Raw genomic sequence first — 22,382 nt, forward strand, 5'->3', positions numbered from 1 at the left:
GCGATATTGCTGCGGAACTAGACCGCTGGGTTTAGGAATGTCAGAAGAATAATTCGATCCCTCATTTTTGTTTCCAATAGAAATTCAATTTTAATTTGACTCGTAATTCGAATATATTGGCCTTGTGGCTAATTTTGTGAGATTATTATATTTTTTTCTCGACGTTTTACTGTTTTTACAATGCATATATGCACACTCTGTTTTGCTACAGTTGGATGCACAAGTATTGCTCGTCAAATTGTCCATGACTATTTTCAATATATATGAACATTATTATCATTTAAAAGTAACATATTTTTAAGTATGCTGGTGCAGAAGTTGGCAGCAGGATGCATAGTATTTTGTTTGAATTCTTGAAACTGACGTTAGGTGCATGAGCATGGCGATGGACAGTTTGCTTCTTAATACTAATGCACCCCACTCTACTTCCTATCGAAAGTCTGCCTGAATTGCTCATATAGTTACTATCTGGTTAGGTGTTGTTCCATATTAATCAGTGCTGGGTATTAATGTTGGTGCTAGGTCAATTACTGTTTAATTTCATTTTTACAAACATGAAAAGTTGTTGTTGTCTTAGATCCAATATTCCTCTTGTTTAGCTAACATTTTCGTATGATAGGAAAGTCTACCCCTGTCTCTTATTGTTTGCTACATTCCATGATATATATAGATTTTTTTTAAAAAATGAAATAAACATCTTAGAATCAACATTTATTATACCAAGTTTTTTACTGAGCTTCACCAGACAGCAGCGCATGATACGCAGATCAGCAAACAATTAAATGATGGGAGAACAATACTTTCCATTAAATGCTCTTTAGTATGTACAAAACCTTTCTCTGGAAAGAAAAAATTGAGTGCAAATCTCGACAATAACAGTAACATGTATAAATTTATACTTTCAAAATGACATGCAAATACAGAGAATAGCGCTTGTGTCATATGGATGCACCTTCTCTTGTTTCCTCAGTACATGTGTAGGAATGGGCAGGAGATCATTAGCAGCACAGTCTATCTATCATTCAAGTCATTCATCACATTTGCACTTATTTACAACTTAAGGATTACGTATTTATACTCACAATATATACTTTTACGTGACATGTTCACAGAACTTACCATAATAGAAAACACACGAAACACAACTCATGGGGTGATGTGCCACGGTGTCTATAATCTTTGTTGCTCTGTGGCAATCAATGAGCACATTTTATTTAAAGCTTCTGCAACACCATCCTTATTATCGGACTTGCATGGTAGTTAAACCATATATTCATAAACTACAATGTAAATACTGGAAACTAACATGAAACATCCGATTGCTTGAATCCAAGTCGACTTTTCCTTTTTATCTACACTGAAACATAGTATATTATACACGAAGATGTCAGCAGCGAGTAGTTAGAATTTGCAAAGTAAAAGTGCATCATTTATATTATATTTACTTTGACAATCACAAGAGCATCGAATCAAATATTAAAACATTAAATGCTTTCAAGGGGGGGGGGATCTACATTCTGAAGTGATTCGAAGAACTCAAGTAATTCTTTTTCTGCTCAGAGGTTGAAGAAATTACAGAAAGGAAAGTCACAGAGTCTCATATTTGGTGCCACCAGATGAACAAACGCCACTTCGAAGCAAAGTATAGGAGGCCAACGGATTCGTATGTGAACTAAGGAGGACTCACTGCTACACTGTATCACAGAGATCACATATGTGGAAACACAAAGGTGCTTGTACCAACGAACATCACTGTGGGAGGATATGACACCCCCCTTTCACCTTCTCATGATTTCTTCTATGCTAAATCCATGTTTTGGGGGATTTCTAGGGGCTGCCGGCGGCGGCGCCACCGTCGTCTCTTTTTTACTGCCGCTAGGACCAGGTTGGGGCTGACTTATACTCTGTGATGAGGAGTTTGACACAGAAGTTGATGTTGACGTAGCAGTTTCCTGAACTTTAGGGGTAGAAGGTCTTCTAGAAGAGGACGAAGGTTCCTCAAATAGCCTACGAGGTTCTCGATCCACTACTCTATGTTCATTATCAACTTCACCGCTTGTGATTGTAGCTGGTTTTGAGGAAGAGAGTACAGTCTCTCTTCTCAAGTGGCTATCCAAGTCTAACCTCATAAACGGCGGGGCACACCGAATTGTGGAGCTTCTAGCCAAGTGTGGGTATTGGGAGCGGAAAAGATCTTCCCTAAGTAGAGTGCTTCCCGAACTAGTACTGCTGCCCGCGCTACTGCTCGCCGTGCTAGGTCCAGGGGCGTCCAGGCTAGAACCTAGGCTGGACCCCGACGGCATCTCTTTGTGAATGCTTTCCGGTGCGTTTCCGGGAACAAGACGCGGCGGCTGAACTGAGGAGGAGGATGACGGCGAGGAGCTGAGTCCGGCGACTTCCGGAGGAACGTCTCCAACTGCGTGCGTCAGGGCGTGCCTCCTCAGGTCGCAGTTTCTCCTGAACACCTTTCCGCAACTGGTACACTCGTACGGTTTGTGGTCCGTGTGCGTGAGCAGATGCGTCTTCAGGTTACTCCTTTGGTTGAAGCTTCGGCTGCAGACGGGACACTTGTGGGGGGACTCCTCCATGTGCAGGATCTTGTGGACGGCCAGGGTCCTCGATTGGCAGAAGCCCTTCCCGCACTCTGAGCATTTGAACGGCTTCTCTTTGGAATGGATGTACCTGGAACGATCACAAGACGCGAGGATTTAGTAATAAGCAACCACAAGTCAAAATATCACAATCGTGCCCCATATTATCCTCCACTACATAACCAAAAACTCAATATGCTAACCAAGGCAGAATTTATTTTATTTTAAAACCTAAACTAAATGTTACGTTTAAACCTTCTAGCAAGGTCTTCTTTTCCTCAGAATCTGTACCAAATACAAATGAAATAAGGTACAAAACAGGAAGATAACTCTTGCTAGAAGGTTGAAACGTAACTTTAGTTTGTTTTAAATAGTGTTGCCCACGAGACGAGACTTTGGCCTGTCTCGTCTCGTGGAAATGCTGTGAAATGCTGTCTCGTCTCGAAAATATTCGTTTGTCTCGGGACACATGATCAATCTCGTCTCGTCCCGAATTTTTAAAAGCCTGTCCCGTCTCGTCCCGTGGGCAACACTAGTTTTAAAATACAATAAATTCTGCCTTGGTCAGCATATTGAGTTTTTCGTTATCATGGAAACAAGGCTTAATGGTCCACTACATATCTCTACCAAATACATGAAAAAGAAGGATAAAGTTATTTATAAACTACTAACTACTTAGGTTTACAATATACACTAACTGTCCAGCAGTAAGGGTACACAGTATAACACCTTGTTGGGCGATATATGGCATATGCACGATAAGGTCATTTGGCCATTTGTTTTCATACATGTTCATAACATATTTTATGGCAAATATGAATTTGAATTATAACAATGACTTTTAAGATTTCTCTAGCAATTATAAAGTATTAGTTATTATTATTCTGACATTATTTATGATTTGAATATTGACAAAGATTGCGCTATAAGTTTTCATAAAATGTTCCGAGTAACAAATGCAGTATTGTGAGAAACTGGTTTATGCATAATGGACTTGTTTAGGAGCTAAAAAGAAAGTGTAGATAGATAATAACAAGAATATGTATTGAAGCAATAAGTATTAGTGAATATGTAAATATTCATACATAACTCCATAGTAAATCAAAAAGGTAGATTTGGGAGAACATTTAAATATGAGACCAAATGAAAATGGAACATTTCACAGCCGAGGACGAAATGTGTGTATGGATACAGCCAATCACGAATTGGATAACAAATGAAACAAGAGAAACCAGGAAAGATATTTAGAAAACTTGTAAGTGCAAAGGCAGAAGTCAGTGAATGGGATAAAAGAAAACAATTGCAAGAACGTAAAATATACTACAATTTAGAACTCTATGCGCAAAGTAAAAATCAACAAGAGTGCTTGAATTCTGGTATTCTGATATTAAGATTTCCACTGACAGCATTTAAAGTTTACGAAAGTAAATAGTCATTGAACAAATGAAAGACGAGCAATTATTTCTTGATTTAGGGTTTATCTGCCAAGTGACAATTGGCTCCAATCTTTCATTTACGGCTAGAAAGCAAGACGAATGGCAAGTAAATGTGGCACGAGCATATCGTGATGGCAAATTTCTAGTATTCTGGTGTAGACAAGACTAAGAGCGACACTCTTTTGTTATTTTAAATACTAATTTGAACTTGGCATTTGATACACAAATATGGCGTTGAAATTCTGCTAATGAAATAAAACAAATGCAGTATGTTTTAAGGAACTAACAATTCATTTGAATCATTGACAGATGTTCACTAAAGCTACATTTTTAAAGCCAAGGAAAGTTAGACCTTACGGGTAATGTTTTATGTTGAATATCTCCTTCAGCAATGTTTTATTAACAGATTTCTGTTCGGATGTTCAATATATTTAATCAACAAGTTAAAAACATGAAATTAACACTACGAGTATAAATAAGACCACATGTAGAAGAAAACACAGGCTTGTAATATTAAAATGTAATTAAGTTGCATGTCTGTTACACAGTAAAAAAAATAATGTAATACTGGGTTATGATGAAAGCAACATCTGTATTCGTGATGCATAGGTAAAAACAGAACATTACATTATAATACAACGTTGTAAAAAAAAAAGTATTGAAAGATTTTTACAAAAGATCATAGTTCATCTAATTTAAAGAAATGTAGTCTTCTAACATACTACATATAATGAAACATCGTCATTCCTTCACGATACAGTACTAGTTGCTGATGAGAGCTTTACAATTACTGTTAGGAAGGAAAGGGAGAGTGGACTTCAGAAATTTGAATATCTATATACAGTGGGATCCATGAGAAGTACCGTGCAAATTGTCCACCACCATGTTCGTGCACTTTATTTGACCCAATAAGAGCTTCAAGAATTAAAAGAAAACTCAAAACAAGCTGTTGACAACATCTGCACCAGCATACATAAAAATTGATCGCTTAAAAACACACAGGATGTAAGAAAAATCAATGAAAATAGTCATAGACAGTTTGCACGGTAATACTCATGGATCCCACTGTACGTTTGGACATTTAAGTAGATGTGCTAAAAAATCAGAAAAGTCTGAATATTCCGTGTCTGTTCTTGATTTGGAACGTCTGTTGTAAATTGCCAGTGGAACATAATGTTTTATACAATTGTGAATCGTGTTGTACTTGAGGAAAACATTATTCGAACCTGCGTCTTGGGACGTGTGCACGTACGCTGTACACTCTGTGTCTTAAATGATTTGAGAAGGTGATGTGAATGGAATTTATACCCAAGTCGTTCACGTGTACTATAGGTTAACGTTTGATAGACATTATTCAGTTCAAAGCTAGTGCAACGAACTACGTCTTTGTCATTTGATGGTGCTAAAAGTATCGCAGCTCTGAGAGTGAAGAAGACGTTTCTTCTGGTGCATTGTGAGCAAGGGGAAGCTCTTCGTGGAAAAGCTTCTGGCACTTTTTAGCACCTGGGGTACCGACGCAGAGAATTCCTCGAGACTATCCCAAATCAGCCTCGGAACACGCAGGGCGCTCGCGGTCATCAAGCAAGAAGGAAATGCTCTTGTACAAGGAAAGCTGGCTCAATCGTTCTCGAATATTTCCCTAATTGTCAGAACAGAAAAGGGGTCCATGCACATGAGTCGCGTGACCATCCATCTCGTGCTGTCGAACAAAATCTCAAAGTGGAATCTTCTTCTCTAGGGCCGTGAAACCGAAGGACGCTCCTCGAGGCGTCGAACAACAGACTGTGGATGCGTCTTTCCTCCAACAAAAGAACTGTACCCTACTTCCACCCACTTTTAACCTGGCCAGTTCTATTTTTCTGAGCTGACGGGAAGGTTCCAAGGCTGCTTTGGTGGGATCTCAACCTCCCAATCTCCATGAATTAAAGTTGAAGTGGTGAAACCAAAGTAAACCGTTGTTAAAGAAGAGATGATTCGTACTGCAGTGTTCACAAATATCCTTTGATATTATAAACAGGCCTGACGTCATTGTCGGTGGTGATATATATGCACATAGACTGTGAATTTACCACTACGCATAGAGTTTGAACTGCATCAAAACAAGGTTAATGCACCCAATTGACACAGTTACTGCATTACACTAAACTACAGCTGATAAAAGTGCTATTTTATGCACTTCCGTGTATATTTTGATGCACCAAAACTGCATCAGCATTACATTAACAGTTGATGCACTATAACGAAGTCAAAATATTTGTAAATACATTCTTGATTTTGTGTGTACTCATTCATTCCTGACAACATCTCTGTCAGGAATTATTTTACAATCCCCTACAACAATATAATACATGTAATACAAATTATTCTACAAATGTAAACTGTTCATGAAGTAAATAAACATCCGTGCTTTCAAACATCACAAGTACAATCCAATATTACATCGAACTATTGTGAAACGTTCAGCATATACCCATCTTATTATCAAGAAATATTTGGACATATTTGACGTTTCGAGTTACACTACGAATCACTGTTGCCATGACTGTTGAAAGTAACAGCGTTGGTTAGATACTTTGGTTAAAAGGTACAGTGGGATTCATAAGTATTACCAAGCAAACTGTCCATCACCATGTTTATTCTTTTTGTCTTACGGCGCAATGACAACTGCATCAAATAAAAGAAAATGTCAAACAAGCTTCTCATAGCATCTGTACCAACGTACGTAAAAAAATACAAATCCTTAAAAACAAGTAGAATGCATGAGAAAATTAATGAAAGTAGTCATGGACAATTTGCTGAACAATACTTGTGCATTCCACTGTACACTGAACAGAACCGGTTACCTGCGTGTTCGTGGCATCATGATGATTTTATTGCTCAGAAGATATATATTTTACTTCACCACATTCAAAACATAGTGCTTTATTTTGCATTGGTTTAGTTACTATTATTATTATTCAGCCAAACCATCTGCTTTGATCTGTGGTTATACTGAACTAAATTTCAGCGCTTTTCGAAGAACATTTAATCTGTTATCAAGCTTTATTGAAATTGCTGCTGAGCAGAAAGCAACAATATCTATTACAAGTCAAACTGTCCATCATTATGTTCATTAGCGCAATGCGAAGTTAGAGAATTCAAACAAAACGCCAACGAAAGGGAAAAGGAAATGTAAACTGTGATGGACAATTCGCCCCATAATATTTACGCATTGCACTGGACGCTGAGAGAGCAAAGTCCTGTTGCCATGAACAAGAGTCGATGCAACAACCTTGCACGTACAGTACAAAGCCCGCTGAGGGAAGAGCGTTCACTTTTTCACCAGAACTGGGGGAGGAAGGTAGCAGCTTCCAAGAGAAGAGAGGAAGAAAAAAACACGTATTTAGAGTGGCCGAGCGTGGGCGCCAGATCCTTCTAGAAGCGGAATATCTCTTTGGAAGATAACACGGCGCTCACCATCTGACAACGTTGCCTGCTCCGGGAAAAAGGGGAACCGGTCTGTTGTGTTGTGACTGCTCGAGTCAAGTACAGGTAGAATAGGAGGGCCTTTGCGGTTGCCTCAAAAATACTCCAGGCTATTGAAAAGGTAAAAAAAAAGAAAAAGGCACAACAATAGTGTCTGGAGTGGAGTTTTCGTCGAATAAGAGGAGATTACAGGAAAATAACAATCTGAGATTCAGGTCAGATAACGCTTGCTTGAACCTGGCTTATTTTGGGAAGTCTCTAGGGAATTCTCAGACAATTTTGAACGATGCAGTGCAACATTGTAAATTTGTAGAATTTTCTTGGACAACATTTTAATTAAATAACAAGTCATTGAAATGGTGTTTTACAAGTTGAATATTTTCTATAGAATCTTCTGATCGTTGCATGTCTTAAAATATTACCACCATGTATAAGTCACATTTTGATGCACGTTGTTATACATATACAACTTCATATTATAAATATGACTGTTATTATCACATATTGCACAGTAAAATGAAGAAAGAGTACAACACTTACTGAATCTAGCTTCTTAAAGATACTTATTCTGTGCAGAAGGATATGTCGTAATTAAAATTGTTATTAAGCCTTGATTAGAATAACACACAATCGATATGTAGTAATAGTAACTACTTCTTGAGTTTTTACAATGTAGTATATATTTATAGGAAGCCATAGCGGATCTCAATGTTTGAAACTATCAACCTTTGGTGATATAAAGAAGAGTGGAGAAATAATTGTTCAGGATTCAAGAGTCGAGCTAAGTTTTTTGAGTTTTCTTACACGTACACACAATTGGGGGGGGGGGGGAGAAAGTACAGTTTATGCGAGAATTTTCTTTCTGTATCCGTATTTTAGTTATTCCAAGTTGCTTTTCAATCTCTCTCGTTTCTAATATGATCCTTGTTTTTGTATTAAGTTTCGCTAACCCCTCCGTCCTGTCCTGTCCAAAACAGACTATCAGTAAAACATCATAAAGACAACGTTGCTTGGTTAAATAGTACAAGGTTTGTATCAAGTTCATTTCGCCCACGGAAAGGCTAATAGAGACTGGACTTAGAGTTTAAAGTGGGATCCGAACCACTGTGAAATGTGCCTTCACAGGGTATCGAACCCGGAACCCTGGAAGTCCAACTGTAACTGTGACACTAATTCTCCAATGATGAGTTAACAAAGGTTTTAGAGTAGCAGCGGCAGATGCCAAAGGGAAAGGAAAGGGGTGTGACATCAGTAGCCAGGTCAATATTTTACCATATTTTCAGGTACCGTATTTTCGGACTATAAGATGCAATAAATATAAAAATATGTCACACTTTATTCTCATCCACCGTGTAAGCATTTAACTTCATTTGCACTTTCACTCATAGTGAAAATTGTCAAAATTATTGGGGAGGCTCTGATCACTGAAATAAATTAATGAATGACTCACTCTCTCCCTTTATTAAGTTTTGATGTCAGTGTTCGGAATCACGTAAAAGCCCATGAATTCCTCAAAAATATCAAAATTTTTATTCACAGTTCTAATGCAGAATATTAATATTGTCCACGAATGGATATTTCACAAGTTTCGTCAACCATAATAGCAAAATATTCCCGACTTTTTATATCTGCTACCACGGAGCGCAAAACAGATCTTTCTAATATATCAATGATCTCGTTCTGAATGTCATGTGAGAGCCATTTGTAGCCCAAAAGTCTCATCCACTACTCTAGTTCATGCACATCGTCTTTTGAAACTCTTTTTAGTAAAAACTTTAACAATACTCATAATATACTTAGTATATAGTAATAAGTCATGTGTTTTGCTGTCTCTAGTCATAGCCCCCCCCCCCAAAGTTGATGGTTTAGCGGTCTCAGCCCCCCCAAGACAAGAACATTTCAAATGTGTATTTAAAGTTAAGTTCATGTGGCACAATTCTGAGTAAAATTTACAAGAGAAGCAAAATAATACATTAGATCCTCTAAAGCAAAATTATTTGGGGGCTCCGCCCCCACATCGTTAACTGTTTTCTTCACGAATCATTTTCTCAAGAGGTCGAGGCCCAAAATACCTTTATGCACACCCTTTTGCATATTGCACAACTTGTAACTTAGAATGAAACTCTTTAAGTATTTTGTACAGGCGGCATTTTACATATATTTACACCAGCGCTAAGAGTTTGATAACTGAATGTCACCTAAACCTGTTGACTTCGAACATGTTTACAGTTAACCCGCTACTGATAAATAAACACAGAATAAGCAGATAAGGCAAGAAGCAACTTTCCCAACCCACAACCTTCCCTGAAAGGCATTTATCCTTGAAGCTTCCATTGGATGGAAATCCAATTTCGTATGTATTGGCGGACCTTTGCACTATAAGGTAAAAAAGTTAAAAGTTCCCGTGAATGTATCACCAGTGCCGTGAAGGCTCTGTGTGGGGGGGAGAGGGGGAGCACATTCTCTATTTAGGCAATTTTGGAGGTGATGTGGTCAGCACCACGCTCCGGCCGCCGTTATCCCCCAGGTACCCATTAATTTGAGGCTGAGTGAGCCACATAGCCGCTTCATGCGGGGCCAAGGCCAGAAAAATTCCGACCATAGATCACCAACCCCGGGAATCAAACCCGGGTCTCTCGCGCGGCAGTCAGATGCCGTGTAATTAAATTTTAGATAGTGTTTTTCAAAGAAAAGATGCGTCTTGTAGGCGGAAAAAGAAGGTACCTGCTTTGTTTTAGGAAAGCTGGGCATAAGAGGGACTGCACACACCTCCCCCACACAACCACTCATTGCGCAGGACACAGTAGAGTAGTTGAAATGTATGAATGGGTAATTGAATCTGAGAATCGATATGTAAATCCATGAATCGATAACAGGAAAAATAATCGAACATGTGCACCGTTAGGATTCGCCCTCAAGATCAGGAAACTGATCCCGTGAACCGTATCCATATACAGCAATATAACCGGTATTAAATCAAGTAGGGTGTCCTTTGATGAGGACATGTGAAGGTGCACAGACCAGCCGCAAGAACTCGAATGACCAACAAGATTGAACTAAGATCAGGAAAGGAAGTCAGTTTTAAGTGTACTTATGCTCAGATACGCAAATTAGGACTGGACCTACAGTTTAGAGTCGAATACGAACATCATTGAATACGAAGCACTGTACAATGTGCATCCACCGCGTCAGAAGTCATTGGGTAATGCATGCTGTACTTCGTCTACTAGCGCCAGAAGTCAAATGCCCCCCCCCCTCTCTCGAAGGGGCGACCTTCCTACAAGCACCAGTGTTGCCACATGAAGGAAAATTTCCCTATTGCAGGGAAATTCGGACCGAAATTTTAGCCACGAGGGAAAAGGGAATTTCGATTAAAAATACGTGGGTGACACTAAAAGTTTTTAGATGCGGCAACACTGATTGCAGCAATACATTGTCTCTAGGATATGTTGAAGTTAGTAGTCTGTGAAGTGTGATAATGCTGCAGAATTTATAGTTGTTAATTGTTGTGTGCCAGAAATTAGTCAATTATTGTCGTGTGTACAGTAAAATGGATTTAACACGGGAGCACTTCAGAGCAATGATATTTTATGATTTTCGAGCAGGTTTAACGCAGCAGCAATGTTATGAAAGGCTCCGAAATGCATTTCAGGAGGAAGCCCCATGCCGTGCGACTGTGTTTAATTGTTTTTTAGAATTTCGACGTGGACGTCAGAAACTCAGTGATGAATTACGTGATGGTCGTCCTGTGACAGCAACTTCTCAAGAAAACGTCGACAGAGTGCGTCGCATGATAGAGGAGGATAACCGGGTGACATATGCAGTTATTAGTGCAACACTGGGTATTGGTATGAGTCAGGTTCAAACGATCCTGCATGACCGCCTTGGTGTCAGGAAGTTCTGTGCCAGATGGATCCCACACCATCTTACACAGGAGCAAAAGCAGGCACGGGTCACATGGTGCATGAAAATGATGGACAAATTTAACCAAGGACAATCAAATGCAGTGTATGACATCTAACAGGTGACGAAACTTGGGTGTACTGTTATGAACCCGAGAGCAAACGACAGTCGACGCAGTGGATCTTCCCGGATGAAGACCCACCAACAAAAAAAGTCAGGAAGGGACGAAGTGTTGGCAAACAAATGGTTGCCACTTTCTTCAGTCGCACGGGCCATATTGCAACAGTGCCGCTACAGGGACGTCGGACCGTTAATGCTGAATGGTACACTAGGGTTTGTTAACCGGAGATCGTACGGAAAGTTCGTGAAAAACGCCCACGAAGTCGCATTATTGTTCATCAAGACAATGCGCGCAGCCATACAGCAGTACGAACAATTGAATTCTTCAAAGCCTCCAACATCGAAGAAATGACTCATCCTCCTTACAGTCCCGACCTCGCCCCTTGTGATTTCTTCCTGTTCCCTAAAATCGAGGATACATTACGAGGTTCTTCATTTCCTACTCCCGAGGAGGCAGTCACCGCCTTCGTTCAGTGCATTCAAGAGGTGCCTGCAGATGTGTGGTCCCAGTGCTTTCACACTTGGTTTGAGCGGATGAACAAGTGTATCAACTGTCATGGAGAATACTTTGAAAAATTATAGCATTCATACTTTTGGTCTCCAGTGTTTTACTTGCGCATGTCTAAAAACTTTTAGTGTGACCTATCGTACCACAATTTCTGACTCTAAATTATTGCAGTTTATGTTAAGTTCGTTTCATATTCACATTTTTATTTTTATTATTTTTTTTCTGTTCTTTCTTATTTCTGCTCCCTTGAATATAAGCCTGTATCGATTTATATTTCTTTTGAGTTTATTGTACGTCGCTTTTATGTATCTTCGGATAATTGTAACTATGAGGATTGTGGTTCATGGTTCAAACTTGGGACATTGACCAGAAAGCGATGAAGCTGACATGTATGTAAAAATTTGTGTAATATTTTTATTCATACGAACATGGACCAACGTAAATTTTACTACTACTGCTGCTGCTCTACTACTACTACCACTGCTAATAATAATTATTATTATTATTATATTTGTTTAGGTGAAGGGAAAAATTGATCCAAAAAGAGAATTTTGCCCTTGAAAAGGGAAATTGTGCCCTCAGATTGTGGCAACACTGACAAGCACCCAAATAACACAATTCCAAGTAAGCAGTCGGTACCCGTGGCGGAGTGTTTAGCACAATGTGCTACAACGCAAGAGGTCCCGGGTTCAAATCTCGGCCTGGGCGTTCTTTGTTGAGGGTTTTTCATCAATTTCACGATATCATCACACATCCTCATCTTCGCGATTAGCTACAAGTGTCAGAAAAGCGAAGTGAAATAAACCTAATCGAAGTAGTACACCCTGGACTGAATTTTGCAGACTAACGAGACTCTGATGCCTGGCCTCACAGCATTGGCGGACGAAGGATTTTTTTCCCCAGGAGGGGCTGGAATTGTGAAGATTATAGTACACAGCTGCTTTCTAACGGAGCAGCATACACAATAAGATATCTCGTATAATTAGAACTTTCCACTATGAAAAATGTAAATCGGTGGGCATATTAAGGGGGATTCGCACCAAGAACATATTTAGGGGGTCCGGACCCCCTCCCGAAAGACTTATTAAGTACGAAAATTAAATAGTGTAAATATACTAGTTTAATATTTGTTGTATTATTTCCTCTGAACTTATTGGAAGACAAGGATTATATATTGGGATCATACGGCTTTGAATGACATTGCAAAGAAGATTTATGTACACTACTACTCAAAATAATATGCATAAAATATTAATCAGAAACTTACTTTTCTCCAACTACATGTAACATCATTTTTGTTATTCGATAAATATTTAATTATTCATCTATTTGACATTAATTTCAATGCCAGGGCACTTGTTTTTATGTAAATTATTCCTATCTACGTAATGAATATGCGCTGTTATCTCCTTACCTATTCGAGTAATAATAATATAATATTAATTGACGTATTGTAATTTGTATTACTTTGATTTAACATAATTATTTTAATTTAAGTATTATTATTCCTGAAACACTTGGTTCGCCCCCCCCCCCCCCCGAAACATATTTCTAGATACGTGCCTGATTCGTATTTACCACTGAGTTTCCCCGTGTTCTTCACTGCTTTTGTTTCAAAATGTTGATTTTCTAAATGTTACGGAGACGGCTGTAATCCCATCAGCCCCTTCTGCGTACGCCAGAGACTCACAGCCAGTATAATCTTCTGCGGGACTCGTTTTGTGTCATCCATGTATGCTGGCGATTGTCCCTTCATTCATCTCTCATCTTATTATCATTGATCCTCATCTTCGCGATAAACCAAAAGTGGAAAAAAAGCATCTTATTTTATATCTAGCTAGTTGTTTGTGAATTATATTTAGGTAGTGTCTGCTGCCACGTTCTGTTTCTGCTGTAACCTCAAAAGAGACATGCGCGTGGCAGCAGACACGGTCTTTGTTTTATCATGATATTTCATCATGGTATGTAACAATTACGTCTGTAACACATACTGTGAAGTTTTAGCGATTACTTACACAAAAATGTTTTAAGAATAGGCCCCTTAGCATTCTTCTAATAATAAACCTAAATGCTCTCGTAGTTAGGTTAGGTTCTGTTAGCATTAAAATAATATCGCTAAACGTTTTCTAAAAAAAAAGGTTCTAAATTACCTGTACATTCATTCCCACTAATCATAAACTTGCGTTTTTCTCGTCTTCATCTGTTCTTAAGATTTTTAACATCCTCTTAGCAGACGAATTGCGTGGCAGGAGCGCATTTGACGCTTATTCTTACTCCTGACACGCGCGTGGCAACAGACTTATATTTAATGTAGCTGTCTGTCATTTTGGTATTTCTTATATTAACTTTCTATAATTTTAGCTGGGCATTATTAAAGCTTGGTGGATATGGTATTCTTTGTATTGAAATACTTGACGAAGTAAAACAAATGAAATCTATCAGTCAATCAAACAGCCCTTGAACTTTTGCAAACTTTATAATTTGCTGATCATAAACAAACCTAAGTAGCCAGTCAATCTCGTTATAAACCTTCCAAGTATGTCAATTAACAAATGTAATAACTGCGGTTTAATCTATTAAATCACTGCATATCATTTATGTGATTCATGTTTCACTCTTTCCTGCAATCTGTGCTAGAGCACAGGTGCTTCACTGTCCATGTTGTCGTTGGGCAGAAGCGTTGCATAAAATTGATGGCATCAGTCAGTGAACCGAACGGCAGGTGTCTCTGCATCCGGCTTCGGCCTCAGCCGCCGCTCAGCCAACCGTGGCTGATGTCGCTGGTATGTGGTCGGGAGACAAGCAGCTCCTTGTAAACACAATGTCAAAGTTGGTAGCACTGCATGTCACCGAACTGCTGCCCCCCTCCACCCGCAAGCGCACTACTCGAGCAGAACCGGTTGGCTGGCTGCTCGGAGCACAGGATCCGCTGCTCGGGGAATCGAAACAGGTTGATCTCGCCGGTGCCAAAAGAGGAATTTCGAACGCGCACCGATAGCTGATGCTCCTTCATTTAATCGTCTGAAAATCGACCAGATATTACAATGCTGCCCGAACATTAAAGATTAAAGTCAACATTGCTCAATGATCCAAGTTTTTATACCCGTTATTATTTGCAATTTTGTTCTATGAAGGAAATAATTATTATTAATATTCATTTTTAAACATTGTGGCAAATAATGAAAACATTATACGAACACAAAATATTAACCCTCCTTTCACTGTACATATGTGAAATGGCATTATATGCGAGAAAAAATATTACGCCACGTAGCTCAATAGAATATGTAACACTCGAAATAAACAGTTTCTGAAGCCATACTTCTCTAGGCTAACATTAGTTAGTGAGTTCTCCTGAAAATTCAGTCCAAGTTGCATATTGTTTCATTTCAATGAGGAACTTGGACAGTATTTAAACTGATCCGGAAAGAAAGGTTCCTGGACAGTATTTAAATTAATCCGGAAAGAAAAGGTTCCTTACGGTCCAATTATAATTTATTTGCTAACTGTTTGTAGTGCACGTGATTCTTATCAAAACCACGTATAACATCAGAGTGATTGGGGACTTGAGTGTTTCTGCAAGATGTTACTAACGTCTGTGTTTATTATACTATTTTCGTCATCCATTATAACCGTTAGATGTTTATTCGGCTAATTAGACATTCTGGCAGGTAGCTAATCAACGAATCCATGTGAAATACATATCTTTAATGTTGTATGTCATGCCTTCCCGACAGAGGCGCAACCACGAATTTTTGTCTGGGGGGGGGGCAAGTACCAGGAGGATAAACGTGCCAATAATAATAATAGGAATAATAAGAACAATAATAATGGCATTATTATTGTTATTATTATTGGCATTATATAACTATAGATATTATTAAATAATATTTTGTTGGGGTGATGGGAAGATAATATTTAACCCTTTTTTATTTAATGTTCAATAATTTTTGTTATTTGGATCCATTTTAGTGATCTTGTTGAAACCTACAATTTGAATTTATGTTGATGTAATAGATTGTAGGATCCACTGTTTTATTTTATAATAATGTATTCAATTTTTTAATTTTGTATAACATAGTTGTTGTTCGATCGTTATCATCACTTCAATAAATATGATGAATATTATTATTAGAACAATACACAGTTAATTGCACAATAGTATATAACAATAAACAATTATTAGTATCAGAGATGTAATAGATCTCGTTGAAAACTGTAACTTGAAGTGTAAATATGCTAACTTGTTATGTTATGTTATTCTACAGCTTACGTATTTTATTCGTGCAACTTTGTACTTTTGTATTTGACTTAGTGCTGTATTAGGTTTCATACTGTGTTCAACACTTAAAATAAACGATTATTATTATAATTTCCTGGTATTTTTCAACACGTTCAATTGCACGTTAGCTAGTAATGGAAGGCAAGCACACAAACTGTATTTTTGAACGACAAAATGACTAATATAATTCTTTTTGGACATTTATGAAATGTGTTACTTTCATGCAGAACATATGTTTTACACATACAACATGGAGCGACGTGATTGCGAGCGAAGCGAGCAAGTTTACGAAATGTATTTTCATTTGCATAAAATTTGAAATCGAGGGGGCAATATTCCCTCTGTGCCTCCTGAAGGTGGCCTTGGCCGTCAATGTTTGCCCCCCCTAGAATTGATATCCTTCCAAGGTGGGGGATGGGTTGTTCCCCCTTGTGGTTGCGCCACTGCTCCCGACATATTTTATGGCGCAATTGGATCACTTTAGGATGGAGACCAATCTATGCATGTTGTCTCACCTCAGTATATGGTATAACAGGTGGGCTGAAAAGTTCGTAGGCTAACAGTAAAAAATATTTTTTTGACAAAATTCGATTTTATTATTCAATATAGTTGCCTTTGAGGGCGATACAACGATTATAGCGGTCATACAATTTTTGGATGCCATTTTTATAGTACGATTTCTCTTTAGCCTCAAAATAGGCCTCAGTTTCGGCGATTACCTCTTCATCAGTGATAAATTTCTTTCCAGCGAGCATTCTTTTAGTCACTGGGGGCCAGATCTGGAGAATATGGTGGATGGGGAAGCAATTCGTAGTCTAATTCATATAATTTTGCCATCGTTTTCATTGATTTGTGACACGGTGCATTGTCTTGACGTTGTTGCTTTTGATCGATTGTGAGCACGCGCGGCACCCATTTTGCACACAGCTTTCGCATATTCAAATATTCATGCACAATATGTCCAACACGTTCCTTTGATATTTTTAATGTCTCAGCTATCTCGATCAACTTCACTTTACGATCATTTAAAATTATTTTGTGGACTTTTTTGATGTTTTCGTCGGTAACAGCCTCTTTGGGGCGTCCACTGCGTGCATCGTCTTCGATGCTCATTTCTCCTCGTTTAAATTTAGCAAACCACTTCTCAACGGTTGATTTTCCTGGTGCAGAGTCCGAATAATGTTTATCAAGCCAAGCCTTGGCTTCAACAGTATTTTTTTCGCCAAAAAGCAATGCTTTATTAACACACGAAATTCTTTTTTATCCATTTTTTCACAATAACAAAAGCTGCTTCACTCACAATGCTATATCTCACGAACTAATTATCTGGCAGCTGTGAAATTTATACACATATTTTTTGAAAGTTAGTACTAAGTAAAAATCACATTAATTTAATTCTAGTAACGCCATCTATGAGTCAGCCTATGAACTTTTCAGCCCAACTGGTAGATCCACTAAGACATTTGAAACCCTGGCGTGTACGCAGTGGCGCTAGTGTCGCTAGGCTTACTTACGGGGAAGCGCCTGTAGTTCGCATATTTTCCGAGGTTTCAGAAAGCTTGGTGGATAACATCTCACAATCCAATAAGGCTTGTTATTGCTGTTTGGTTCATCCAAGACTATTCAGTTTCTGTTCTCGCTAATGAGTATATTAAAGATAAGAAGAAGAAAGAAACAGCCATTTGAGGGCCAGGCCTACGAAGCGGCTTTTTCGAAGGGTGGCACGTGTTTAGCACAAAGAGTCCCATCGCCGCTGTCTTCTGGCTTTCGAGACCGGAGGATATCACTACTTTCATTCGAGTAGCTTCCCAATTGTCCTCACGATACTGGGCCAACGCCGAAAATTTGGGAAGGGGTCCATTTTGGAAAGCGTCACGCGATACGATGCCAGAGATCTCAGGTTCGAATCCTGGATGGGTACGAATGAGTCCTTGTTGTTTGTCCGATCACCAACTTCATCAGTTTGTCATCCATCGTCATAGTTGCGATTAATCTAAGGGGTAGAACAGGGGGGGGGGGGTATAAAATTTGAGCTCTTATGTTTTGGCTCTGCCAACATAATAACAACAATAATTATTATCAGTTATCATGATACTTCACTTCCACTAATTACATGCTCTGTATTAATAACACTTTTAAACTTTAAAATATAGATACATCTGATTAAAAACTATTCGTTTTTTTTTTAGTTTGAGCTTTTGTGTAAGTCCACTTTATGCACAGGTGGGGGCCAATCGGGACTTGACCTACAGTCTAAAGTGGGATCCGAACCAATATGTGCCTCCACCGGGTATCGAACCCAGGATCTCTTGATTAATTATTCAACTAATTCAATTTACACTCCAGTTAAAATACAATACTGATAGTAGGGCTATGATGTAACATGTTATTTAAGGCGTTAGAAACCTTTTCATATCTTCTTTCATGAAATACGCAAGCAAAAGAACTTGACTGACATGTTTTCTTTTGCTATTAGCATCTCATTTTTGTGCGGCCCTTAGTCTATAGTAGGATAGCCTAGTGGTAAATCCCACCCTGGGTAGAAATAATCAAAATAGAAATCAGAAACGTTAGATTCTTAATGATATAAAAACGAACAAAAATTGTACCACAAGTAAGAGTCTAAACAGTGACGTCACAACATGAAAAAGAAATGTAGCTAAGAGCTCTGTTGCGAGTTCAAATCTCTTCTTAAAGTGCTTACTGAAAAATACTCGCATCAAAATCATCCGAATATCAACGTACGCTACGAAAAAGTATCAAGTATATAAAGGAAATTTCAAAAAAAGTTTAATATATATTTTAAAACACTGAAACACAGCATAACAACCTGATGATTGTGTTCCTTGTAAACCCGCTTGTTAGTCCACGACCGACCCAAACAGACAGCAATAATTTGTTCTCCCTCACGGGAAACACTACACACAGCTTGCATGATATGACCTTACGCAGCTTGGCACACACACGTGCGTTTGTTCAGCTTGACCATCGCGCCGTGTAAAATTCAAGTCACGTGACCGGGTAAGGGGGGCGCGTGAGTAAATGAATGTTTTTACATTCCATGCTCGTTCACACACTGGCAGTGTTGCTTGTAGAAAGAGAAACAATCGTTTAAACACAACACTTGCACCAAATTCGCGATCGGTTTCTTAGGATACTGAAACAATTTCCTACGCCGATGATCTCAACTCATCGGTAATTCCGATTTCTGCCACGAGCGGCGCTGTGCCATGACCTCGCGCTCCTCGAAGTCGCCATGCAGCTTCCAGCTCTAAATCATGGTTGTAAAAAAAATGTCCTTGATCAGAACAAAAAACAAACGTCAGGAAAGGAAACGAAATGCTTCTCCTTCCAGTCAGCTGCAGCCAGGACCTGTCCAGAGGCACAGCAGGTGTTGAGGAAGAAACCGCTGGAGAACTTCGAAATCATCATGGGAAAACCTTTACGAATTCAGTGACTAAAAAAACAATCTAGCTGCTTCTTTTCCCAAGTCAAAGAAAGGTAGTAGCGTACTAGAATGAAACTGGCCTGTCAGCTAATCTTACAAAACAATTTAAAAGGTTGTGAGCACAAAAAAAGAACAAAATCTCTGTCTAAAATATGCTCACAAAACGATCTTGCCTGCCCATATCGAGTACCCAAATAACTGTCTTCAACACCATGCTTCATGCAAAGGAATATACAAAATAATATATATAATATACACAATATTTTCGTACCCAAAATATATCCTAAGCTGCTTCACGACTGCTGGATTCCATCTGCACATACTAGAATAAAAGAACCCATTGCACAAGGGAATGATAAGCAAGAGATTCAAATGTTGTAGCAGTTTCACTAAAATCGACCAATTAATTTCAAGGGTTTGTAGTAAAATGTGCATTTTATTGCTTGTTTTATGCTTGAGTTCTACATTTGCTTTAAAATATTACATTTACATTGTCACGTTGTCATAATGATAAAGAGAAAGAAGATATGTCAAATTTATGCTTTAGAAACTGTTATACACCATTGATATGCAGGTAATCCTCGATTATACCGAAAACTGTTGTTCCAATCCCTAACAGTGAACGTATATATAAAAGTAAGCTTTCAAATTAGTTATGTAGCTGATGATGTGCTGTTTATTCCTCCACCATCCCAAGAAAATATCGAAATAATTCAATGAGATAAGTTGATTTCAGTATACGTTCTTCACTCATCTATACAACCTTTCAATACCAGTTACAGTCAATCTGACAATACGACCCAAGGGAGAAAATACTTGAACTTTCTTTACGAACACGCTATTTAAGTTTCGACATCTCAGTTGTGTGAAAGAAAAGAACGCTCGGAAATCGGTTAAACATAACCTCCAGTTAAGTTCAACCTTTCGTTAAAGCAGCCATGGAATTAATATGTTTACGGAACCGAGCAGTTGGCATTTATTGTCACCAGCCATGTCTTTCGGACAACTTCATGCGCGGAACGGGAAGTGGATCTCTCGCACGCTTTGGGGCAGAGGACAAACACGCCAAATTGATATATAGTTTCACCGATAATTTATGCAACTGAAGCGTGGGAAACCCCAACGACTGCCGGCTTGCTCCCGGCCACAAGATGGCGTGAGAGTGGCATTTGCACAAGGTGCGTGGATCTTCACAGCTATTCACTTCTACAGATTGTCACGGAATGTTCTCGGCCAACAGTAAAACGTAGTTAGAGGCAATGCAGCAAGTGTGTTAGCTGACGCACGGTGTATAAGATGTGTCGGTCCAGAAATGGGGGACGAATAACACTGATAAACAATGAAATACTCCTTTAAATAAAACTAAGTGATCTTTATGTATTCAGATATGCTGATAACGAATATCACATCCGTTTTCCTGTATCACCTAAATTTTTTGCAGAACACCCACATTTTATAGTTTTATGCTTTCAGGTCTCCGCACCCTGCTCCGCACCCAGCTTAACGTTTGGCTCCTAGCAAATGGATAAGAACCTTTTAGCGACCTTGTGTTTTTATGACTGGCACTTAATATCTGGCAGTAGAGTAATTTCCTGTTTCTCTGTTAAAATTTGTTCTTTTGTGGGTTAGTCGAGTCTTAACTTCCTTTCCGATAACTTCGCGAGTAGCCATATTTTATGTTTGTGTATGTTCGTGAAATTGTGAATGTAATATTGTGTATAGTGAAGTGAAGTGTAAGTTGTATTTTAACAAAATGATAAGAGCATTCATAATTGCTTTTTAAAGAAATATATTATAACTCAATTAACGAGTTCGCCATGTCACGTAAATGTGTGAATAACCCGAACTTGTTTTGTTATGTTTGCGAGGAATTTACTCCGAAGTCACAGAGAAATACTATCACTCCTATAGTGAAAAAAACATATGAGTTTTATTTTGGAAGTAAAGTAGACGAGGGAAAAGCTGGGCACCAGGTAAAATTTGTTGTAGTTGTTCGCGAACTTTACGTGGTTGGCTTAATGGCACTCACAAATCAATGCCCTTCGGAAACCCTGTAATATGGACAGAACAGAAAGATCATACTACGGATTGTTACTTCTGTTTAACAAACATAGTGGGATAGTGGGATATAGTTCTAAATCAAAACATTCTATATTTTATCCTGATGTTCCTTCAGCCAAGAAACCTACGAGTCATGATTTTATACCAATTCCTAAGCCTCCTAAAGAATGGACAGTGGATGAAACAGAACCAAGCAGTGCTTCTCCAGATGACTAACGTGGACCCTCATATTCAAACACCGATCCAAATTTTCCTGATCCAAATATACCTCACTTTATTTCCCAATCCGAACTAAATGATCTAGTCAGAGATCTCAACCTTTCTAAAGTTCAAGCGGAATTATTAGGTTCTCGTCTCCGAGGGTGGAATTTATTACAAGATGGTGTTAAGGTGTCATATCGGAAACGCCAACAATCACCGACACATTTTTTTTCTGTTAGGAATGAGTTAACTTACTGCAATGATGTAGAAGGCCTTCTGCAAGAACTTGGAAGGAGTCACAACCCATACAAGTGGATACTATTTTTAGATTAATCTAAGAATAGTTTAAAAGTAGTATTGTTGCATA

General features: G+C 38.6%; 1 protein-coding gene across 1 annotated transcript in view; it reads right to left on the reverse strand.

Annotated features, from left to right (window-relative positions):
- Nucleotides 1-723: 723 nt before the first annotated feature.
- The window catches only part of LOC145981787 (uncharacterized), a 45,009-nt gene continuing 23,350 nt past the window's right edge, over nucleotides 724-22,382 (reverse strand). Inside the window, exon 3 of the mRNA XM_083115205.1 lies at nucleotides 724-2,682. Coding sequence (XP_082971331.1) covers nucleotides 1,779-2,682 — 904 coding nt within the window. The 3' untranslated portion in view covers nucleotides 724-1,778. The remainder of the gene's footprint in view (nucleotides 2,683-22,382) is intronic.

Source organism: Lepisma saccharinum, chromosome 30, assembly GCF_977018435.1.
Source record: "Lepisma saccharinum chromosome 30, izLepSacc3.1, whole genome shotgun sequence".
NCBI classification, from domain to species: domain Eukaryota; kingdom Metazoa; phylum Arthropoda; class Insecta; order Zygentoma; family Lepismatidae; genus Lepisma; species Lepisma saccharinum.